Source organism: Oncorhynchus kisutch, linkage group LG18, assembly GCF_002021735.2.
Source record: "Oncorhynchus kisutch isolate 150728-3 linkage group LG18, Okis_V2, whole genome shotgun sequence".
Taxonomy (NCBI): Eukaryota; Metazoa; Chordata; class Actinopteri; order Salmoniformes; family Salmonidae; genus Oncorhynchus; species Oncorhynchus kisutch.
Window position 1 is genome coordinate 30,096,829 of NC_034191.2, and position 25,337 is coordinate 30,122,165.

General features: G+C 44.8%; 1 protein-coding gene across 3 annotated transcripts in view; it reads right to left on the reverse strand.

The window, feature by feature from the left end:
- Positions 1–206: 206 nt before the first annotated feature.
- The window catches only part of LOC109875612 (methyltransferase 16, N6-methyladenosine), a 36,182-nt gene continuing 11,051 nt past the window's right edge, over positions 207–25,337 (reverse strand). For all 3 annotated transcript variants that reach the window (XM_020467984.2, XM_020467985.2, XM_020467986.2), the window contains exons 4-10: positions 20,372–20,512; positions 20,147–20,262; positions 19,741–19,883; positions 13,634–13,703; positions 12,186–12,275; positions 6,775–6,951; positions 207–1,292 (exon numbers count right to left, since the gene is read on the reverse strand). In XM_020467984.2, coding sequence (XP_020323573.1) covers positions 597–1,292; positions 6,775–6,951; positions 12,186–12,275; positions 13,634–13,703; positions 19,741–19,883; positions 20,147–20,262; positions 20,372–20,512 — 1,433 coding nt within the window. In that variant the 3' untranslated portion in view covers positions 207–596. The remainder of the gene's footprint in view (positions 1,293–6,774; positions 6,952–12,185; positions 12,276–13,633; positions 13,704–19,740; positions 19,884–20,146; positions 20,263–20,371; positions 20,513–25,337) is intronic.

Sequence of the window (25,337 nt, forward strand, 5' to 3'; positions counted from 1 at the left end):
GGAAAGACTGAGGAAAGATTGGACATCCTGCGTTACTATGAGGTGGTATTGTTTTAGACTGTGTGTGTGTGTGTGTGTGTGTGTGTACAAAGACCATTCATTACTAGCTGAACAACTCAATAGCCATCTAATTTGGCTGGCATCACTTCCTAATTGTGATACAACGACAGGCCACTTATAAAAAAGGTGAAGCAAGTGTCTCCCCAGAATGTGTTAAAAAGCTGTATTTCGTCAACAGGAGGAAACAAGTGGATTAGCTGTAGTTTATGGAAACGGCATCCTCAAATTTAATGTCTCTGGAAATAAACCAGCTGTTTGTAAAACACTAACTGAACATGGAAATAGACAAATTACATGTTACTAAAACACATTTCTAAATGTAATTTATCAAACTTGAATTAACTAAAAATAGTCACTGCTCATTATAACCTTGACAAGGAGACTAAGGTGAAACTAATGAACCAGCAAAGTACATTTTACACTACCTGCTACAAACGGGTCACAAATAGAATATAGGACAACTGCTAAGTTAAGTTCCCATCTACCATTTACTGCTTAATGAACATGACCCAGTACTACAGGTTAACCATGTTCCATTATGTCCCCAGTGGCTTGGCCACCACTCTAAACAGAGTGTTCTTCAGGTAGGTACAGAGTTGGTTCATCAGGTCCTTGTTTTGGCCTTCCACCCAGTGGATCTCCACAGCAACATCCTGCTCCTCAGCCTTCACGTTCACCAAGCACTTAAACAGGAAGTGTTGCACAGCGCCAGGGCTCTGTGGCTGCATCACTTCCTGTTCCTGTGTTTCGGTAGGTACTTCCTCTGTGATTATGGCTTCCTGTTTCTGTGTTGTGGTGGGTAGTGCTGTCTGTGCCAGTATGGTATTGGGTGTTATAGAGGGAGAAGACTCCATGATGACATCCTCCTCTGTCCCACTGTTCTTGACTGGGACACAGCTGGTTTCCTCCTCCTGGCTTTGGACTTCCTGTCCGCTGGCCCGCTGAGAGTTGGCCCGGATGGTCCCTGACTGTGGAACACTGCCTGGCCCTTGTGCTGCCGTGGGAGTGTGTGACTCTGAGTGTGAGCTATCCGGAATGTGTGTAGACGAGTGGTGCTGGGCTGTGACTGAGGAAGGGGTGGTGGAAATACCACTGGGGGGCGCTCTGGGCAGCTCTCGGAGGTGTCGGCCCTGGTCTCTGCGTCTCTGTCTCCCGTGGATCCAGGTGTTCTCCACAACAGTCAGGAACAGACTCTGCTCTTTCCTCCCACATGGGACACGCTTGTACAGCACCTGTAGAACATAGATGACAGTTGCTGTGTATTTTGTCTAGGATCTCAGATTTGTATTCCCCTGTTGGAAAAACTGGGTTAGGGTGTATGTTTGCAGTAAGGCATGTCAATGAATGAGGTGTATACATGTAAATGCTTAAGGAGTTGTGTGTGTGTGTGTGGTATGAGTTCCTTACAGTACGAGTGTGTGTGTGTGTTGCGGAGTGTTCTTGTGATTCCTGTATGTGTCTTTTTTTGCATAGAAAAGTATTGGGCGTATTATATGTGCATTCAGACCGACTTTTTCCACTTTGTTACATAAGCATTATTCTAAAATGGATTTTTTTTTTCTCGCAATACCCCATAATGACACAGCAAGAACAGGCTAAGAATTTTCTGCAAATGTTATTAAAAATAAACTGAAATCACATTTACATAAGTATTCAGACCCTTTACTCAGTGCTTTGAAGCACCTTTGGCAACGATTACAGCCTCGAGTCTTCTTGGGTATGACGCTACAAGCTTGGCACACCTGTATTTGGGGAGTTTCTCCCATTCTTCTCTGCAGATCCTCTTAAGCTCTGTAAGGTTCGATGGGGAGCATCGCTGCACAGCTATTTTCAGGTCTCTCCAGAGATGTTCGATCAGTTTCAGTCCAGGCTCTGGCTGGGCCACTCAAGGACATTCAGAGACTTGTCCTGAAGCCACTCCTGCATTGTCTTGGCAGTGTGCTTAAGGTCGTTGTCCTGTTGGAAGGTGAACCTTCACCCCAGTCTGAGGTCCTGAGCGCTCTGGAGCAGGTTTTCAGCAAGGATCTCTACTTTGCTCCATTCATCTTTGCCTGGATCCTGACGAGTCGTCCAGTCCCTGCCGCTGAAAAACAATTCCACAGCATGATGCTGCCACCACCATGATGCTGCCACCACCGTAGGGATGGTGCCAAGTTTCCTTCAGACTAGGCATTCAGCCAGAGAGTTCAATCTTGGTTTCCTCAGACCAGAACTTTGTTTCTCATGGTCAGTTTTTTTAGGTGACTTTTGGCAAACTCCAAGAGTGTATTCATGTGCCTTTTTACTGAGTGGCTTCCATCTGACCACTACCATAAAAGGCCTGATTGGTGGAGTGCTGCAAAGATGAGTGTCCTTCTGGAATATTCTCCCATCTCCACAGGGGAACTCTGTCAATGTGACCATCGGGTTCTTGGTCACCTCCCTGACCAAGGCCCCTTCTCCCCCGAATGTTCAGTTTGGCCGGGCGGCCAGCTCTAGGAAGAGTCTCGGTTCCAAACTTTATCCATTTAAGAATGATGACCTTCAGTGCTGCAGACATTTTTTGGTACCCTTCCCCAGATCTTTGCCTCGATACAATCCTGTCCCGGAGATCTACGGACAATTCCTTCAACCTCGGTTTTTGCTCTGATTATGCACTGTCAACTGTGAGACCTTTATTTAGACAGGTGTGCCTTTCCAAATCATGTCCAATCAATTGTATTTACCACAGGTGGACTCCAATCAAGTTGTAGAAACATCAAGGATTATCAATGGAAACAGGATGTACCAGAGCTCAATTTAAAGTCTCATAGAATACTTATGTAAATAAGTAGAAGTTCTTTTTTAAACATTTCAGAACCTGTTATTGCTTTGTCATTGAGTGTTGTGTGTAGATTGAGGAAAAAATGTAATCCATTTTAGAATAAGGCTGTTACAAAATGTGGAAAAAGTCAAGGGGTCTGAATACTTTCCGGTGTGTAGATTTATTTTGTAATGGAAAATTGTTTAAATATATAAACACCTGAAACATTGAAAGTATGTAGAAAAGATAATGGACCTATATATATAATATCAACATTATTAGTTTTCAATCACCAAAAGAAGAGGTAGACTGTCTGGGAGGCTCTATAATTCAAATAATGATGCATTCAGGAGTATTTTGGGCTCATATTGATTTCCTTATGTTAGAGCATAACAACTAGTGCTCAATTTCATACATTTGTTTTTTAAAACAACAAATTGACCAATGTCTGTTCAATTATTTGAATCCCATTTTTTTCCCCTGAGAGCTCAATGAGCACATTGCACACTTTCCCCTGAGATAAAATCAGATCCAGGCCGAACTGTGCGATGTAGGGAGCTGTAGTTTCCAGCAGGCCAATATTCTATATAGTTTAGCGCAGAAAACATAATTAACTACAATGACCATAATCCATTGCATGTCTACTTGTGCAGTCTGTGTTTCTTTTACGGCTGCTACATTAGGTTAGTGTGGGGCAGACACAGTGAGAGAACGCCGATCATGAGGAGTAGAGAGCAGTTGCTTCACAAGGTATCTCTACCGGAAAATAGATCTAAGTGACTGATGGTTGGTGTTCAGGGGTCATAAAAGTATGCCCGATTTACATTTGAAGTACTACTAAAATAGTAATTTTGAAATATTGAATAAAGTAATCAAATAAAACAAGCTCTACTCCAACTAACTAACCAAATGTGAAAATGTTAAAGTTAGATTTAATAGCAATTTGTCAGAGTATTTTGTGTAGATCAAAGTGGGAAAAAAAAGTTTAGTATTCACCCCCTTTGTTTAGGCAAGCCTAAATTAGGTCAGAAGTAAAACTTTGGCTTAACAAATAAGTTATGGGACTCGCACTCTGAAATAATAGTTCACTGTTTTTAATGACTACCCCTTCCTGTCCCCCATACAAACAGTGGGGAGAACAAGTATTTGATATACTGCCGATTTTGCAGGTTTTCCTACTTACAAAGCATGTAGAGGTCTGTAATTTTTATCATAGGTACACTTCAACTGTGTGACGGAATCTAAAACAAAAATCCAGAAAATCACATTGTATGATTTTTAAGTAATTCATTTGCATTTTATTGCATGACATAAGTATTTGATACATCAGAAAAGCAGAACTTAATATTTGGTAAGGAAACCTTTGTTTGCAATTACAGAGATCATATGTTTCCTGTAGTTCTTGACCAGGTTTGCACACACTGCAGCAGGGATTTTGGCCCACTCCTCCATACAGACCTTCTCCAGATCCTTCAGGTTTCGGGGCTGTCGCTGGGCAATACGGACTTTCAGCTCCCTTCAAAGATGTTCTATTGGGTTCAGGTCTGGAGACTGGCTAGGCCACTCCAGGACCTTGAGATGCTTCTTACGGCGCGCCACTCCTTAGTTGCCCTGGCTGTGTGTTTTGGGTCGTTGTCATGCTGGAAGACCCAGCCACGACCCATCTTCAATGCTCTTACTGAGGGAAGGAGGTTGTTGGCCAAGATCTTGCGATACATGGCCCCATCCATCCTCCCCTCAATACGGTGCAGTCGTCCTGTCCCCTTTGCAGAAAAGCCTCCCAAAGAATGCTGTTTCCACCTCCATGCTTCACGGTTGAGATGGTGTTCTTGGGGTTGTACTCATCCTTCTTCTTCCCCCAAACACAGCGAGTGGAGTTTAGACCAAAAAGCTCTATTTTTGACTCAGACCACATGACATTCTCCCATTCCTCCTCTGGATCATCCAGATGGTCATTGGCAAACTTCAGACGGGCCTGGACATGCGCTGGCTTGAGCAGGGGGACCTTGCGTGCGCTGCAGGATTTTAATCCATGACGGTGTAGTGTGTTACTAATGGTTTTCGTTGAGACTGTGGTCCCAGCTCTCTTCAGATCATTGACCAGGTCCTGCCGTGTAGTTCTGGGCTGATCCCTCACCTTCCTCATGATCATTGAAGCCCCACGAGGTGAGATCTTGCATGGAGCCCCAAACCGAGGGCGATTGACCGCCATCTTGAGCTTCTTCCATATTTTTTTTTACCTCTTTCTCTCCCCAATTTCGTGGTATCCAATTGTTGTAGTAGCTACTATCTTGTCTCATCGCTACAACTCCCGTACGGGCTCGGGAGAAACGAAGGTTGAAAGTCATGCGTCCTCCGATACACAACCCAACCAAGCCGCACTGCTTCTTAACACAGCGCGCATCCAACCCGGAATCCAGCCGCACCAATGTGTCGGAGGAAACACCGTGCACCTGGCAACCTTGGTTAGCGCGCACTGCGCCCGGCCCGCCACAGGAGTCGCTGGTGCACGATGAGAAAAGGACATCCCTACCAACCAAGCCCTCCCTAACCCGGACGACGCTAGGCCAATTGTGCGTCGCCCCACAGACCTCCCGGTCGCGGCCGATTACGACAGAGCAACAGTTGCCGCCTTCTCACCAAGCTGCTTGCCTATTGTCCTGTAGCCCATCCCAGCCTTGTGCAGGTCTACCATTTTATCCCTGATGTCCTTACACAGCTTTCTGGTCTTGGCCATTGTGGAGAGGTTGGAATCTGTTAGATTGAGTGTGTGGACAGTCTTTTATACAGGTAACGAGTTCAAACAGGTGCAGTTAATACAGGTAATGAGTGGAGAACAGGAGGGCTTCTTAAAGAAAAACTAACAGGTCTGTGAGAGCTGGAATTCACCCGCCAGTTAACATGTATTGATTGTATTGTCCTAATGACAGGCCTTGCAGCTGGTTACGTGTCGTGGGTAATATAACGTTAGGCTGCAGTGACGAGTTGTTTTTCACCGTCCCTGTTTTCGGCTGGTAGGTAGTGGGTGATCAAATACTTATGTCATGCAATAAAATGCAAATTAATTACTTAATCATACGTGATTTTCTGGATTTTTGTTTTAGATTCCGTCTCTCACAGTTGAAGTGTACCTATGATAACATTTACAGACCTCTACATGCTTTGTAAGTAGGTAAACCTGCAAAATCGTCAGTGTATCAAATAATTGTTCTCCCCACTGTACATCTGTAAGGTCTCTGTCAAGTACTGAATTTCAAGCACCGACTAAACTACAAAGACCAAGGGAGCTTTTCGAAAGCCTCATAGGCCAGTAATTGAATATCACTTTAAGCATGGTCATGTTAATAATTAGGCTGTGGATGATGTATTAAACCACCCATACACAAAGATAGTTGTCCTTCTGAACTGAGCTGCAGGACAGGAATGAAACTGCTTAGGGATGTCACCAGGAGCCCATTGGTAATTTTAAAACAGCTACAGAGTTCAATGGCTGTGATGGGAGAAAACGGAGGATGGATCAACATTGTAGTGACTCCACAATAATGAGCTAAATGACAAAAGTAATACTGCAAAAAAAACACAGCAAAGCAATACACTTTTAGGCCCAAATTCAACATCAATGAGTATAATCGGACGGAAACCGTACGCACCTCAAAAAACCCGATTCGCTCAGCACTAAACTCAGCATAAGCCATGGCAAAATGTGTAGAATTGCAGGACATTCTTTTTAAAACGGCAAAATGTTCTCAGCTCCATGGAAAAGTGTATATCTGAGGAAATTAGCTTTAAAAACAGCTAACTTTGCTCTCCCCTGCCAAGGTGTGTGCCTTTCAAATGTTCTTGCCTGCAACAAATTCAGCTACGCCGACAGGCCGGCCACACCCATCACCTAAGCCCCCTTTTGATCCAGAAAAAACCCTGTATGTGTTTACCTTCAGGTCACTGAGTGTCTTCTCCAGCCAGGCAGTGATGGTCTCTACAGGCCTGGGGTTGGAGGGACAGCCTATAGAGGAGGCCTGGGACTGCAGCTCCTTCACTGTGGGCTGAAGCAGCATGAAGGTCAGTGGCTTACGAGACTTCTCCAGCTTCCTCTTCTTACTGGGTGGAGACTGAGGAGAGAGAAATAAAATTTACAGATTGTGGGGTTTACGGAAAGAAGTAGTCGTACTTCAATGTAGGTGATAGTGAATCCATCTTAAACCTGCTCAGATAAAAATGGTGATTCATGATGACAGTGTGGAAGACTGCTGGTAAATGCACAATATACAGTGCATTCGGGAAGTAGTCAAACCCATTGACTTTTTCTATATTTTGTTACCTTATTCTAAGATGGATTTACTATAACAATTTCCTCATCAATCTACACACAATACCCCATAATGACAAAGCGACAACAGGTTTGTGGACATTTTTGCATATTTATTTAAAACAAAACACATATACATATAGTATTGAAGGTCCCCAAGAACACAGTGGCCTCCATCATTCTTAAATGGAAGAGATTTGGAACCCCCAGGACTCTTCCTAGAGCTGGTCACCTGCCAAACTGAGCAATCGGGGGAGAAGGGCCTTGGTCAGGGAGGTGACCAAGAACCCGATGGTCACGCTGACAGAGCTCCAGAGTTCCTCTGTGGAGATGGGAGAACCTTCAAGAACAACAACCATCTATGCAGCACTCCACCAACCAGGCCTTTATGGTAGAGTGGCCAGACAGAAGCCACTCCTCAGTAAATGGAACGACAGCCCGCTTGGAGTTTGCCAAAAGGGACTTAAAGGACTCTCAGACCATGAAAAACAAGACTCTGGCCTGAGGAAACCAAGATTGAACTCCTTGGCTGAATGCCAAGCGTCACATCTGGAGGAAACCTGGCAACATCCCTATGGTGAAGCATGGTGCTGGCAACAACATGCTGTGTGGATGTTTTTCAGTGGCAGGGACTGGGTGACTAGTCAGGATCAAGGGAAAGATAAACAGATCAAAATACAGAGAGATCCTTGATAAAAACCTGCTCCAGAGTACTCAGGACCGCAGACTGGGGCGAAGGTTCACTGGCCCAGCCAGATCCCAGACTTGAACCCGATCGAACATCTCTGGAGAGACCTGAAAATAGCTGTGCAGCAACGCTCCCCCACCTGAGAGCTTGAGAGGATCTGCAGAGAAGAGCGAGAGAAACTCCCCAAACACAAGCGTGTAGCGTCACACCCAAGAACACTCGAGGCTGTAATTGCTGCCAAAGGTGCTTCAACAAAGTACTGAGTAAAGGGTCTGAATACTCGTAAATGTGATTTCAGTTTTATTTTGAGATTTCCCAAAACTCAGAAAAGTTCTTTGCTTTGTCATTGTGGGATATTGTATGGAGATTGATGGGGAAAAATATTTAATCAATTTTAAAATAAGGCTGTAATGTAACAAAATGTGGAAAAAGTACTTCCCGAATGCACTGTAAATACTACTCCCCAACCCTGCCTGTGTATGTGTAACGGATTTAAACCGGTAACTGTCCTCCGTTACCAGCAAACATATTGTAATAAGATTAGATACTTTTGAAAAACTAGATGATTACTTTAAAAAAAATGTATATATTTTTTTAAAGTAGTAGTACACTACACACCCTCAGAAACGGACACAATTAAGCTTAAACATTGACTACGTTGAGTGAACAATTTCTTAAGTGAAGTCTCACTTCAAATGGTATTAGTCACATGCACCAAATACAACAGGTGTAGGTAGACCTTACAGTGAAATGCTTCCTTACAAGCCCTTAACCAACAATACAGTTAAGAAAATACCCCCAATATAATTAAAGAGCAGCAGTAAATAACAATAGCAGGGCTATAAACAGGGGGTACCGGTGTCGAGGTACGTACATGTACGTACATATGTACATGTAGGTAGCGTTATTAAAGTGACTATGCATAGATAACAGAGTAGCAGCGGCATAAAAGGGGGGGCAATGCAATTAGTCTGGGTAGCCATTTGATTAGATGGTCAGGAGTCTTATGGCTTGGGGGTAGAAGCTGTTTAGAAGCCTCTTGCACCCAGACTTGGCGCTCTGGTACCGCTTGCCGTGCGGTAGCAGAGAGAACAGTCTATGACTAGGGTGGCTGGAGTCTGACAATTTTTGGGCCTTCCTCTGACACAGCCTGGTATAGAGGTATTGGATGGCAGGAAGCTTGGCCCCGGTGACGTACTGGGCCGTTCTCACTACCGTCTGTAGTGCCTTGCGGTCGGAGGCCGAGCAGTTGCCAAAGCAGGCAGTGATGCAACCCGTCAGGATGCTTTCGATGGTGCAGCTGTAGAACCTTTTGAGGAACTGAGACCCCATGCCAAATCTTTTCAGTCTCCTGAGGGGGAATAGGTTTTGCCGTGCCCTCTTCACAACTGTCATGGTGTGCTTGGACCATGTTAGTTTGCTGGTGATGTGGACGCCAAGGAACTTGAAGCTCTCAACTTGCTCCACTACTTTACTAGTATCCATGGAAGTCCCTCTGGGCGGCTAGGGAATGATGGATGAAAATGTAGTGAGGAGGAGAAGAGCGGACGGAGAAGAGGAAACAAAATCATTTTTCTCACTCATTCCGTGTGACAATGAGTGAATGAAAGAGAATGTCAGTGAGTGAGTGAAAGAGGGATTGATGGAGAGTGAGTCTTGGACTCCTGTAGATTTAGGCCAGGGATGAGTCATGACCTGCACAACTGTCTCTCTCTTCCTGTGACTGCTATTCTTTACCTTCCACATTCCTCCTTCAACACATTGAATTGTGAAGGCAAAGAACCATACCATTAGGAAATTGAGTTGGTAATATCAAAACACCACAAGGGGGCGCTCCTTCCATGTCCTACACCTCAGCAAGTGACATTGGCCCTGCTGTGCCTTGCCTCAGAGCTGCCACGCTGCTATCGTGGAGGCATTCCTTCCCTAAGCAAGTCCCCACATAATAATAACACAGGGCACTCTACCTTAAACTGTGCTATAGGTTAACATTTATTCATTGGACCATAACCTATTTAAATTCACCAGATTGCCAGATCGGGTCTGCAGTGAATCAATGCAATAATGACATTGCAGTCAGTCAGTCACTCAGACAATATGGCCAACTGACATAGTAAGCACAGAATGGAGGACTGGACCACGACATTCAAACTGGTCTTAGATCAGTTATCTGTGAGATGTTTAATTAATGTATTATCCTTCCATAGAAAAAAGGTGTTATCAGACTAGTCAATAGGAGAAAGAATTGACAGTGTCTAGTCTAGACTCATACCTGGACTCAAATACTATTTTTATAATTTATCCGGGCTAGATTAAGATTGTTCTATTGGTTATTTTGTGCCAGGCAATCACAAAACTACTAGCCCTGCCCATCTGGCACTCTAGGAAAGCTAAAGCAAATGAAAGATTGCAAATAGATTTTGAACCCAGGTCTGTCTTGGGAGTCTATACCAGCCAGGCCTGGTTATAGCTGCTTCATGCGTTTCTGTAGCCTGTCTATACAGCATATCCTTGACACAACACACAGTAACGCAGTACACACACTCATATGAATGTACACACACAGATTCACACAAACAAAAGCATACACACTGAAAAACACTTACAAGCACATACCAAAAACCACTAACAGGAAAGAACACCTCTCCTCATCTAGTCTGTGTTTATAAGACTAAGTTCACTCTTCGGTCTCCAGTGATTCATCTTTGCTCTTTCCCCCCCTTTCCCTTTCCATTATAAACCTGACTCACCCACTCCCACCTCCTCACACACAAGAAAAATAGCTTTCTGTATTGACCACACCTCGCTCTAGTCATCTTGTGTAGCCAGTCTGTCTGTTTCTCTCTCTAGCAGCCAGTCTGCCCCAATTTTCTAACCAGGACTCAAGCCTGGGTGCTCAGCTGAACAAACAGAGCCCCAGCATGGCTCCCCTGATATTCAATTCCTGACCACACAGACAGACAGCTCAGCAGAAGAGAGATGGCCATTGAACCTAGCTAGGGCTAGCCCCCTCCCAGAACCTCAATACCAGGGTCTTGATCCTGTTGACCCCTCCCTAACCCCTCCCTAACCATGCCCCTTGCTGTAAATCTTCTCCTGCATGCCAGACATGCACCCTGCTGTGGGCCCACATTGTCACATGACACTCAGAACAGATACCAACACGAGCTAGAGCACTTTGATTTTCATGTTCCCTCTCCAAGTCGCCTTTTATGGTCTCTGTACCTTTTCCTTTCTCTCTATCTCCCCCTCTCTGTGTAATGAAGGGATCAGATTCTGTCAATGTGGCTGGTGAGATTCACTTCCTGCCTTACACATCAGTCAGATGTCAGAGCGATTGATTGAATCACCAGGTTGTGCTGAAAACACAGGCTGTGGTGCCATGGAGGAGCTAGTTACTAGTACACAGGTGCCTGCTCTAGTAATCCATGGGTTAAGTAGGCCAGACATTTGTACGCTCACATGCACAGTCATATGCACAATTCATGCATAGAACCCCCCCCCACACACACACACTCCTCCCCAGTCTGCCTGGTAATGGAGTGCTCCACTGTGTGAGGAGAGGGCAGTAAAATGTAGGCCAATCTTTCTGCTCAGCTGCCTTTGTGGTGCAAGGCAAAACGAGACAAGAATTTGACTGACACCAAAGGAGTCTTCATATACTGCAACACTCCCAGGCTCCCAGGTGGCGCAGCGGTCTAAGGCACTGCATCTCAGTGCAAGAGGAGTCACTGGGTTCGAATCCAGGCTGCATCACATGATTGGGAGTACAATTGGGCCAGCGTCGTCCGGGTTTGGCCGTCATTGTAAATAAGAATTTGTTCTTAACTGACTTGCCTAGTTAAAGGTTAAATTTAAAACACGTAATTTAAAAACATCCCCAGGCCTCTCTAGCTCCCTTTTTACTCTAGTTCTTATTCGCAATACTTCCAGCTCTCACACTCATATTGAGCTCCGATGCCCTTAGCTCGCTCTTCTCTCTCATTCTATCATTCCCTCAGTGGCCCAAGAGCCTAATGGCATGGCGTGCGTGTGCGCACTGTCCTGCCCCGACAACTGTTGCCTGGATACAGCAAATTAGGGGAGGGACGCAAACGTCTCCCCAGAGAGTAGGTTGAGTGCTGCCTGTGTTCTCTTATGGAATTGGCTGGAGAATGGAGTGGGATGGGCCAGGAATGCATTATTAAGGAAGTGTGGGGATGTTGGGAACGTCTGGGAATGTCTGGAAAAGTAGCAGGGGTATAAGTTGGGACATGGCTCTGGATGCCTTCTTTCTCTTCTACTCTCCCACTATAGATGAACTGGTTGGGAGAGGACCCAAGGGGAACCACCCACCAGAGCCAGCTTACCGGAACAGTAACGTCATCATAGAAACTCCAGGCCAGAGCCCAGCGCATGGTCCGTCCCTGGCAGAACTCTGTGTGGGTCACTTTGGGTACCTGGGAACGGAAACAGACCGATACAGAGAACATTAGACAACGCTAATGGAGCAGACGACAACAAGCATTAGCAATACACAGGTAGCTCTACAGAGGCACATCCCCAGCATGTCCAGGTGAAGGAGCGCAGCACTACATCCTTAAAGGTGTGAACAGGACACATTTACACATACAGCGCTTAGTGCCAGAGCAGAGCACTCGTGAGAAAAGCCTCCAATAAGCATGAAGGACCTGGGGGGAAAAGATCAGTGTAAAAGACTCTTGAATAGTATCCACTTGGTACCCCCTCCCTACACATAAACATTAAGCAGTGGGTTTCAGTGGGGAATGTGCTCCAGGGATGCAGGTCAGGGACATGGATCTCAGAGGCAAGAAAACGCATCCCTATATGAGAGCGCCATGTTGACCCCTAAACACCCCCTGAACCAAGCAGCGAGAGAACAAGGAAGATGGAGAGAAAGAGATACAGGGTGCAAATAGCATTAGCATATTAATTAGGTCTCCTATTACACCCCTGCGCTGGACGTTGGCCAAGGCTGCACTAACACTAATGACCAGCGACAGCCCTCTGACACCTCTGGAGGTGCGTGGGATGGTCCTCCCCAGTGATTGACCCGTGTGTGGTTAACACCATGGGAGCTGCTGTGCCAGTCATCCCCAGTGTATGAGTCTCGTAATCTCGGAGGTAAGCGACTGACAGTGGCACAGGGCTGGAGACTAACCTCTATAGCCAGTCAGTTAGCAGTCATGTGCTAGGGGCTAATATCTAGGATAATGGAGCTAATGAACGTTAGTTGCACTGACCTACCGTGTGTGTATGCGTACGTGTGTGTAATATGAATGTTTGTGTGTAGGCCCTGCCATGTGTTTCAGTCACGCAAGGCTAATAGAATTCAGCTCAATCAGGTCTGGGCTGTGACATTGCTTAGCCAGCGTATTAGCCAGGCTTGATCCGTTATGGTTCAGAAGGTATCTGATCCCCCTCTTCCGTCTCAGAGGTGGTATTAGAGATTGTGGGAGGGAGTTCATTCAACCCTCCATTACCTCAACTTACCACTGGGTACATATGGGGAATCAGGATATTTTTAACACATGCCAGGGCTTGGTCCAGCACAGAGCATCTGTGTGTGGTAACCACGCTTGGTACAGCACAGAGCATCTGTGTGTGGTACCCACACTTGGTACAGCACAGAGCATCTGTGTGTTGTACCCGGGCTTGGTACAGTACATCTGTGTGTTGTACCTGTTTGCGAGTGCTGTGTGTATAAGATCATGTATGAGCATCAAATGTCTCCTCGTCAGAGCTCCCATTCTGAAACCTTTCTCAAATATACGCAGGTGTGTGTTTGTGCACTCACCCCTTGTTTTCTCAGCTCCTCCTTCAAAGGTGCCAGGCTGCACTTCTTTCCCAGCATGCAACTGTACCACCTGGAAAAATAATAATCTATTAGGAGTGTGTGAGTCCAGCGCGCTGGGCATGAACCCCTGCCTGCAATCAAACAAGCGGCAGATATAGGATCTACCTCTTGCTTCCCTCCATGGAAAAACATCCCAACGGACTTTGTAGTTCTGAGGCAAAGAGGTTAGTTGTAATTACTACATATATATGAGAGAGAGAGAGAGACAACAGGGCCAGTATGATTCTCTATGGTGGAACAGAGCTTTGAAGTCCAGACCAGGGCAGATCACGCTCTTTCCTCTGCAATGAAGAGATACGTCTACTGTAATCAATACAACAGCATATAGAGCCTCAGTACTAACCAGCAAGGATAAATACAGAGTAACTTAGCATGAGAGACACAGAGACAAACCTAGCGGGGAGAAAGAGAAACCAACAGTGAGTCAATCTGGATAGAAAAACAATGCATGACAAACCTTGTCTGGTTGGGTTGCCCGTCTTGTCTAGATTAATTAGGCCTAGATACTATATATCTATGAGCAATGCTGTGTATGATGAGGATGGCGTGCTTATTGTTATAGTAATGTCACAATCTTTTTAAGAGATTCTCCGGTACTCTTGTGTAGTTCTGAAAGTAGTGCTTTCGGTCCCCGAAAATTGTGTACTGCCACATGTGCTCTGCTCTGTGTGCATGGTGTGTACAATGTCAACATTTAGGATCATTATGTTTGATGTACAGTTACAAGATGACATTGCTTCACACCCTGAGATGTTCGAGAATGAGGTTGTGTGATTATTGTGAAGAGAATTCGCCAGGGCACACACACCTGAATGCACTCATGACTCCTTTCTATGCTTACCAAAATTACAAATAGGTTTCTCTGAATTGCCTTGTGAAAGCTTAACACTGCAAGATCATATTTTCAAACTTGGCTAGTCATATTGGCATAAGGGGTAAGGGTGCGGGTGAGATGGTTTTGGGTAGGGGTGGGGGTGAGAGGGTAAGGGTAAGGGTGGGAGTGAAATTTTTGGGTAGGGGTGCAAAGGCCTCGCCTCAAGTGGCACCATGAAATATTGAGGACCTGTAATATCCCCAGATGGTCCCCACTTTGTCATGCAGAGAGGAGGCTGAACATCCATGTTAACACACACAGACAGAAGCAGTCAGATTCTTAGCAAAGTTCTACATTTATTTTCAAGCTATTCCTTCCAAGAGTACAAAGACCGGTGATTACAACGTTATTACCCTCTCCACATAGCTAGTGATTATCAGATCAATAACAGACAATGACGAGCAGAGGGCATCTCATTGAAAAGGGGGACTTTCCTGGCTGGTGGTTGGGGGGGGGGGGGGGTCGTGAGTCTCAGAGGACCAATCAGATGGGCTGGCTTGGTTTCTGTGGACACCTGGTGGTTGCTCTGCTGTCCCAGCATGCAGTGTGTGGAGTGACTGCCTGCTACTGCTGCCTTGGCCCTGGCCTCAAACAAACTACACACACTACAGGGGAGGAGAGGAACGAACAGAAGCGGGAGACTAGAGCAGGCACACCTTCCCCTGTGGCAGACATTCAACACCAGCCAAGCGCACCACACAAGTACACCGGTGTGAACACACAGACACATGCAGGCAAACAGACACCGAGAGAGATGGACACTTTTCCCCCTGTGAGGGCCACTCAACTTTCACACAAACATATGCACACACCGACACACTCTCCTGTGGGTGACAATCACCTTTACACACAAAAATATGGTAGTGACACAGTGCAACACACTCATACAATCACACACCTTCCAAGTCAGCCACTTGTCTCGGTCACCACGTGCGCAGTGTGATCAAATCTAATTCCCTCACACACACGTTCCCTATGGCCATGCAGATACTGCCGTGGGGGTGGGTGACTGCAAACTCCTGGTGCCAATTCATTAAACAAACTCTGGGTGACAGCTCCATCCCATCGTTCTGCTCTCCTACATCAGTGGCCCTCTATCATCCTTCCTTACCTTACATCCTAAATGAAAGGGTGCATTTGTAACAGAAGGTAATGAACAAACACCCACCAACACCAACTGATAAACAGGCTTTTCTATATTATATTTGGGGTCTAGGGAATTGGCGCAGATAAATTCTGCAAAAAAAAAAAAAAAAAAGTCACTTTTCAGGACCCTGTCTTTCAAAGATAATTCGTAAAAATCCAAATACCTTCACAGATCTTCCTTGGAAAGGGTTTAACCTTTCTAGGGCAGGGGTTCTCAGGCCCAGAGCTGGGTGTTCGCAGAGATTTGCTTGCGCAACAGAGTGGGGCAGCCATTGTCCTTCCTCTCCTATTGAAAAAGCGACAGTCCCGGTTGATATATTATCAATTATATATTTTAAAAACAACCTGAGGATTGATTATAAAAAACGTTTGACATGTTTCTGTGGACATTACGGATACTATTTGGAATTTTATTCTGCGATGTCGTGACCGCTCGAGCCTGTGGATTTCTGAACATAACGCGCCAACCAAATGGAGTTATTTTGGATATAAAAATTATCTTTATGGAACAAAAGGAACATTTATTGTGTAACTGGGAGTCTCGTGAGTGCAAACATCCGTAGATCAAAAGGTACGCGATTTAATCTATTGCTTTTCTGACTTTCGTGACCAATCTACTTGGCTGCTAGTGTTTAATATTTTGTCTACTGAGAGAGATGTTCTTACATAAACGCTTGTTATGCTTTTGCCAAAAAGCTGTATTGAAATCTGACACACCAGGTGGATTAACACCACGCTAAGCTGTGTTTTGCTATATTGTACTTGTGATTTCATGAAAATTAAATATTTTTAGTCATTTAATTTGAATTTGGCGCACTGCAATTCAGCGGGTGTTGATGAAAATGACCCTGCTAAAGGGATGGGTGCGTCAAGAAGTTAACAAGTCCTATACAGCAAATGAAATAAACATCTTGTTAATCTACCCATCGTGTCCGATTTCAAAAATGCTTTACAGCGAAAGCACAACATTTGATTGTTAGGTCATAGCCAAGTCAAAAAAACAGCCATTTTCCAGCCAAAGATAGGAGTCACAAAAAATTGAAATATTGATCAAATTAATCACTAACCTTTGATGATCTTCATCAGATGACACTCATAGGACATCATGTTACACAATACATGTTTTGTTCGATAATGTGCATATTTATATCCCAAAATCTCAATTTACATTGGCACGTTACGTGCAGTAATGTTTTGATTCCAAAACATCCAGTGATTTTGTGAAACACTCATAATAAACATTGATAAAAGATCCTAGTGTTATACACAGAATTAAAGATATGCTTCTCCTTAATGCAACCGCTGTATCAGATTTTTTTTTAAACTTTACGGAAAAAGCATAATCTGAGAATGGAGCTCAGAGCCCAATTCAGCCAGAGAAATATCTACCATTTTGGAGTCAACAGAAGTTAGAAATATCATAAATATTCACTTACCTTTCATGATCTTCATCAGAAGGCACTCCTAGGAATCCCAGTTCGACAATAAATGACTGATTTGTTCCATAAAGTCCATAATTTATGTCCAAATAGCCACTTGTTGTTAGCGTGTTCAGCCCAGTAATCCATCTTCATGAGGCGCAGGCACTACGTCCAGACAAAACTCGAAAAGTTCCGTTACAGTCCTTTAGAAACATGTCAAACGATGTATGTAATCAATCTTTAGGATGTATTTTAACATGAAACATCAATAATGTTCCAACAGGAGAATTTCTGTCTGAAGAAAAGCACTGGAACGAGAGGTAACTGTCGGGAGCGCGCATCATGAGACCAAGGCACTATGCTAGACCACTGACTCAAACAGGTCTCATGAGCCCCTCCTTTATAGTAGAATCCTCATTCAAGTTTCTAAAGACGGTTGATATCTAGTGGAAGCCGTAGGAAGTGCAACTTCATCCATATCCCACCGTGTATTCAGTAGGCCAAGCTTTGAAAAACTACAACCTCAGATGTCCCACTTCCTGGTTGGATTTTTCTCAGGTTCTCAACTGCCATATGAGTTATGTTATACTCACAGACATCATTCAAACAGTTTTAGTGTTTTCTATCCAATACTTGCATATATGCACTATGCATATACTAGCATCTGGGACAGAGTAGGAGGCAGTTTGCTCTGGGCACGCTATTCATCCAAAAGTGAAAATGCTGACACCTATCCCAAATAGTTAAACACTGCTTCCCATGCTTGTTCAATTAACCATAAACAATTAATGAATATGCACCTGTGGAACGGTCCTTAAGACACTAACAGCTTACCGATGGTAGGCAATTAAGGTCACAGTTATGAAAACTTCAGACACTAGAGGCCTTTCTACCGAATCTGAAAAACACCAAAAGAAAGATGCCCAGGGTCCCTGCTCATCTGTGTGAACGTGCCTTAGGCATGCTGCAAGGAGGCATGAGGAAGGCAGATGTGGCCATGGCAATAAATTGCAATGTCCGTACTGTGAGACGCCTAGACAGCACTACAGGGAGACAGGACGGACAGTTGATCGTCCTCGCAGTGGCAGACCACGTGTAACAACACCTGCACAGGAATCGGTACATCCGAACATCACACCTACAGGATGGCTACAACAACTTCCTGGGTTACACCAGGAACGCACCATCCCTCCATCAGTGCTCAGACAGTCCGCAATAGGCTGAGGCTTGTAGGCCTGTTGTAAGGCAGGGCCTCACACCAGGGGTGATGGTCCGATTTGCGTTTATCGTCAAAGGAATGAGCGTTACACCGTGGCCTTTACTCTGGAGCAAGGGATCAATTTGGAGGTGGAGGTTCCGTCATGGTGATAAAATAATTTATATGTTTAAAGAATTCTACCCTGAAACCTAACTATTAGAGATGACAATTTATGTAGCAGGTATGAGGAATAATTCAAGTATTAAACGTAAATCCAACAAGGATCAAAGGAGGCCCAGAAGGGGGAGAAATGTGTGCCTAAGAAGATACCGAGCACAATTAAACTGTTTGACCCGACCCGGCTAGAACTCTTGGAAATTTATGATGGGACAGGGAGTACCCCTCAAGGTTTCCCTAATCTCTGGGGAATGGAACTGTCGGCTGGGTAGTGATATACAGAGGTGAGAACTATGGAGAAGAATATAACTCACCTAATGTTCGTGTGCGTAAGTAAGGTGTATGGTATAAAATGGATGTCTTTGTATAATGAACTGGAGAGTGCTCTCGTGAATAAACATTTTGACTATTGTAAGCTGGGAATTCTGTCTATTTCATTTTAACTGGAACCTTAACAAACACTGGGTTGCAGACCGAGTAGATGAATTGAATATTTATGAACATTGATAACAAAATTCTCATATCACATGGTCTGGGGCGGTGTGTCACAGCATCATCGGACTGAGCTTGTTGTCATTGCAGGCAATCTCAACGCTGTGCGTTACAGGCTCATCCTTACATGACCCTCCAGCATGACAATGACACAAGCCATACTGCTCGTTCTGTGTGTGATTTCCTGCAAGCTAGGAATGTCAGTGTTCTGCCATGGGCAGCGAAGAGCCCGGATCTCAATCCAATTGAGCACGTCTGGGATCTGTTGGATCAGAGGGTGAGGGCTAGGGCCATTCCCCCCCAGAAATGTCCGGGAACTTGTAGGTGCCTTGGTGGAAGAGTGGGGTAACATCTCACAGCAAGAACTGGCAAATCTGGTGCAGTCCTTGAAGAGGAGATGCACTGCAGTACTTAATGCAGCTGGTGGCCACACCAGATACTGACTGTTACTTTTGATTTTGACCCCCCCCCCCCCCTTTGTTCAGGGACACATTATTCAATTTGTTAGTCACATGTCTGTGGAACTTGTTCAGTTTATGTTGTTGAATCTTGTTATGTTCATACAAATAGTAGGTGACGTTTCTTTTTTTGCTGAGTTTATAAAGCATGACCAATCGGAAACCAGCGTGATGCGGTCTTGAACGCTACTCCACCACACCCAGTGTACAGATGGGGACCAATGTGTGGTGTGTTTGTGTGTACTACGCGCGCACGTCCTACGTGTCCTACTCTCTCTCACCGCAGGCGTGTCTTGAGCTGCAGGCTGTCGTGGATGATCCTCTTGACAAACTCCAGCTCTCCTCCCTCAGCCATGATCTCTGTCACCCCACCTGTGTTCACTGAGCTGGGGGGAGGACGACGAGAGTTCCTGGAATTTACCCCCTGGGGAGGAGGATGGAGAGAAAGGGGGAGAAGGGAGGAACAGGGTGGGAGGCAAAGAGAAGGGAGGAAGAGCAAGGGAGGGAGAAGGAGAGGAAAACAGGGGCATGGGGCGAGAAAGTGAAGGGTAGGAGAAAAAGGGCATGACAGAAAAGGTAAAGAAAGGAAAAGAGAAAAATAGAGGGGGAGGTGAACAGTGAATAAATTAGATTTATAAAGCAGTCTTTCCAGATTCTCAGAACACTTTCCATTTAAAAGGGGCCTACCTTAGCCTCTAGTTGGTTGGCGAAGAAGGGAGGGTTACACATGCAGAAGTCATAGACGATGGCTGACTCCTCCTTTAGAGCGTCCATTAACAGGGTCTTCTGGGGAACTTTCACCACTGGGACATGAGACAGGGCAAGGACATGTTATGAACAAGGTTTCAAGCCATCTTCATTTCAGTAGTGGAACATTACAATGCGGCTACCAATGGACAGCTTGCCACTGACCTTTGATGAGATCCGAGAGGTTGTTTTGCTCTACGTTCCTGGTGGCATAGTCAAAGCAGATGTCATCTACCTCAGTAGCCAGGTAATGCCAGCCGTTCATAGATGCTCCCAGCAGGGGGTAGATACAGGACGCTCCAGTACCTGGGGATATGTGTGTATTCAATTGTTAAGGGAATTTTTATCTATAATGACCAATTATGTATACATTTCAATCAGGATGTACTAATCAGAATACTATTATGTTACTGTATATGTACTAATCAGAATACTATTATGTTACTGTATATGTATACATTTTCTTTCTTGATCCCAGTACTGAATATAATGTGTGTGAATGTGGTCAAGAGTTAGAACAATGACTGTCTGTTCCTTGGTACAAATGAATCAGACTGGCTAGAATGCTTATCTACACGAGAAAACCTTGACTCGTAAATTATATTAAATTGGTAGGGAGACGGATGTGGGAAGGCTTGAGATACAGCCTTTGTACTGGAACGGAGATGGCATGGGTTGGTGCTGGAACTAATGACGCAATTTTCAGTTTATAACCTGTGGTAACCTGTATCGTGTTCAGTACTCTCGTGAATAAAGGCTGCTATTTGATTTAAGACCGGGCTCTGTCCATTCCTATAAAATAAGGGTCTTACAAATTCTCAGAATTGACAGAGTGTTTAATTTTAATTGGGAATTAAAATAGAGGAATTAAATTCCTTCAATATCAATGCCACTCCCGCTGTCTCTTATTGTCCATAATGGATTAACAAGAGGTGATCCAGACAGCCATTTTATTTGATTGATTTCACCTTTATTTAACCAGGTAGGCAAGTTGAGAACAAGTTCTCAATTACAATTGCGACCTGGCCAAGATAAAGCAAAGCAGTTCGACACATACAACACAGAGTTACACATGGAGTAAAACAAACATACAGTCAATAATTACAGTAGAAAAATAAGTATATATACAATGTGAGCAAGTGAGGTGAGATGAGAGGTAAAGGCCATGGTGGTGAAGTAAATACAATATAGCAAGTAAAACACTGGAATGGTAGATTTGCAGTGGAAGAATGTGCAAAGGGCAAAATAAATAAATACAGTAGGGAAAGAGGTAGTTGTTTGGGCTAAATTATAGATGGGCTATGTACAGGTGCAGTAATCTGTGAGCTGCTCTGACAGCTGGTGCTTAACTTCTTGCGTCGAGCCATCCCGGATCCAGGATCGTGAATACAGCCTCAAGCTCGTTAACTATTCATGAAAATCGCAAATTAAATTAAATTAATATGCTAGCTCTCAAGCTTAGCCTTTTGTTAACAACACTGTCATCTTAGATTTTCAAAATATTTTTCTCAACCATAGCAAAACAAGCATTTGTGTAACAGCTAGCGCACCTAGTGTAGCATTTAGCGTTAGCAGGCAACATTTTCACAAAAACCAGAAAATCATTCAAATAAAATCATTACCTTTGAAGAACTTCAGATGTTTTCAATGAGGAGACTCTCAGTTAGATAGCAAATGCTCAGTTTTTCCTGAAAGATTATTTGTTTAGAAGAAATTGCTCCGTTTGGTGCGTCACGTTTGGCTACCAAAAAAAAACGGACCCCTGGTAAATGTAGTCTCTTATGGCCAATCTTCCAATGATATGCCTACAAATACGTCACAATGCTGCAGACACCTTGGAGAAACGATAGAAAGGGCAGGCTCATTCCCGGCGCATTCACAGCCATATAAGGAGACAATGGAAAACAGAGCTTCAAAAATTCTGCCCATTTCCTGGTTGAAGTTTCATCTTGGTTTCGCCTGTAGCATGAGTTCTGTGGCACTCACAGATAATATCTTTGCAGTTTTGGAAACCTTAGAGTGTTTTCTTTCCAAAGCTGCCAATTATATGCATAGTCGAGCATCTTGTCGTGACAAAAACGGCGCTTAAAACGGGCACGTTTTTTTATCCATAAATTAAAAGAGCGCCCCCTATATCCAAGAAGTTAAAGCTAGTGAGGGAGATATGTTTCAGAGATTTTTGTAGTTCGTTCCAGTCATTGGCAGCAGAGAACTGGATGGAGAGCCGGCCAAAGGAAGAATTGGTTTTGGGGGTGACCAGAGAGATATACCTGCTGGAGCGCGTGCTACAGGTGGGTGCTGCTATGGTGACCAGCAAGCTGAGATAAGGGGGGACTTTGTCCTGCAGGGTCTTGTAGATGTCCTGGAGCCAGTGGGTTTGGCGACGAGTATGCCGTGAGGGCCAGCCAACAAGAGCGTACAGATCGCAGTGGTGGGTCGTATATGGGGCTTTGGTGAGCAAACGGATGGCACTGTGATAGACTGCATCCAATTTATTGAGTAGGGTATTGGAGGCTATTTTGTAAATGACATCGCCGAAGTCGAGGATTGGTAGGATGGTCAGTTTTACAAGGGTATGTTTGGCAGCATGAGTAAAGGATGCTTTGTTGCGAAATAGGAAGCCAATTCAAGATTTAACTTTGGATTGGAGATGCTTGATGTGCGTCTGGAAGGAGAGTTTACAGTCTAACCAGACACCTAGGTATTTGTAGTTGTCCACATATTCTAAGTCAAAGCGGTCCAGAGTAGTTATGTTGGACAGGCGGGCAGGTGCAGGCAGCGATCGGTTGAAGAGCATGCATTTAGTTTTACTTGTATTTAAGAGCAATTGGAGGCCACGGGAGGAGAGTTGTATGGCACTGAAGCTCACCTGGAAGGTTAACAGTGTCCAAAGGGCCAGAAGTATACAGAATGGTGTAGTCTGCGTAGAGGTGGATCAGAGACTCACCAGCAGCAAGAGCAACATCATTGATGTATACAGAGAAGAGAGTCGGTCCAAGAATTGAACCCTGTGGCACCCCTATAGAGACTGCCAGAGGCCCGGACAACAGACCCTCCGATTTGACACACTGAACTCTGAGAAGTTGTTGATGAACCAGGCGAGGCAATTATTTGAGAAACCAAGGCTGTCGAGTCTGTCGATGAGGATGTGGTGATTGACAGAGACGAAAGCCATGGCCAGGTCAATGAATACGGCTGCACAGTATTGTTTCTTATCGATGGCAGTTAAGATATCATTTAGGACCTTGAGCGTGGCTGAGGTGCACGCATGACCAGCTCTGAAACCAGATTGCATAGCGGAGAAGGTATTGTGGGATTCGAAATGGTCGGTAATCTGTTTGTTGACTTGGTTTTCGAAGACCTTAGAAAGGCAGGGTAGGACAGATATAGGTCTGTAGCAGTTTGGGTCAAGAGTGTCCCCCCCTTTGAAGAGGATGACCGCAGCTGCTTTCCAATCTTTGGGAATCTCAGACGACACGAAAGAGAGGTTGAACAGGCTAGTAATAGGGGTGGCAACAATTTCGGCAGATAATTTTAGAAAGAAAGGGTCCAGATTGTCTAGCCCGGCTGATTTGTAGGGGTCCAGATTTTGCAGCTCTTTCAGAACATCAGCTTACTGGATTTGGGAGAAGGAGAAATGAGGAAGGCTTGGGCGAGTTGCTGTGGGGGGTGCAGTGCTGTTGAAGGGGGTAGGGGTAGCCAGGTGGAAAGCATGGCCAGCCGTAGAAAAATGCTTATTGAAATTCTCAATTATAGTGGATTTATCGGTAGTGACAGTGTTTCCTATCCTCAGTGCAGTGGGCAGCTGCGAGAGGTGTTCTTATTCTCCATGGACTTTACAGTGTAACAGAACTTTTGTGTGTGTGTTGCAGGAAGCAAATTTCTGCTTGAAAAAGCTAGCCTTGGCTTTTCTAACTGCCTGTGTATATTGGTTTCTAGCTTCCCTGAAAAGTTGCATATCATGGGGGCTGTTCGATGCTAATGCAGAACGCCATAGGATGTTTTTGTGTTGGTTAAGGGCAGTCAGGTCTGGAGAGAACCAAGGACTATATCTGTCCCTGGTTCTAAATTTCTTGAATGGGGCATGCTTATTTAAGATGGCGATGAAGGCATTTAAAAAAAATAACCAGGCATCCTCTACTGACGGCATGAGATCAATATCATTCCAGGATATCCCGGCCAGGTCCATGAGAAAGGCCTGCTCGCTTAAGTGTTTCAGGGAGCGTTTGACAGTGATGAGTGGAGGTTGTTTGACCGCTGACCCATTACGGATGCAGGCAATGAGGCAGTGATTGCTAAGATCTTGGTTGAAAACAGCAGAGGTGTATTTAGAGGGCAAGTTGGTTAGGATGATATCTATGAGGGTGCCCGTGTTTACTGCTTTGGGGTGGTACCTGGTAGGTTCATTGATAATTTGTGTGACATTGAGGGCATCAAGCTTAGATTGTAGGATGGCTGGGGTGTTAAGCATGTCCCAGTTTAGGGCGCCTAGCAGCACGAGCTCTGAAGATAGATGGGGGGCAATCAGTTCACATAGTGTCCAGAGCACAGCTGGGGGCAGAGGGTGGTCTATAGCAGGCGGCAACGGTGAGAGACTTGTTTTTGAGAGGTGGATAAAAAAAAAAAGTAGAAGTTCAAATTGTTTGGGTACGGACCTGGATAGTAGGACATAACTCTGCAGGTTATCTTTGCAGTAGATTGCAACACCGCCCCCTTTGGCCTTCTATCTCGTCTGAAAATGTTGTAGTTAGGGATGAAAATTTCAGAATTTTTGGTGGTCTTCCTAAGCCAGGATTCAGACACGGCTAGAACATCCGGGTTGGCAGAGTATGCTAAAGCAGTGAATAAAACAAACTTAGGGAGGAGGCTTCTAATGTTAACATGCATGAAACCAAGGCTCTTACGGTTACAGAAGTCATCACAAGAGAGTGCCTGGGGAATAGGAGTGGAGCTAGGCACTGCAGGGCCTGGATTCACCTCTACATCACCAGAGGAACAGAGGAGGAGTAGGATAAGGGTACGGCTAAAAGCTATGAGAATTGGTCATCTAGAACAGAGAGTAAAAGGAGGTTTCTGGGGGCGATAAAATAGCTTCAAGGTATAATGTACAGCCAAAGGTATGGTAGGATGT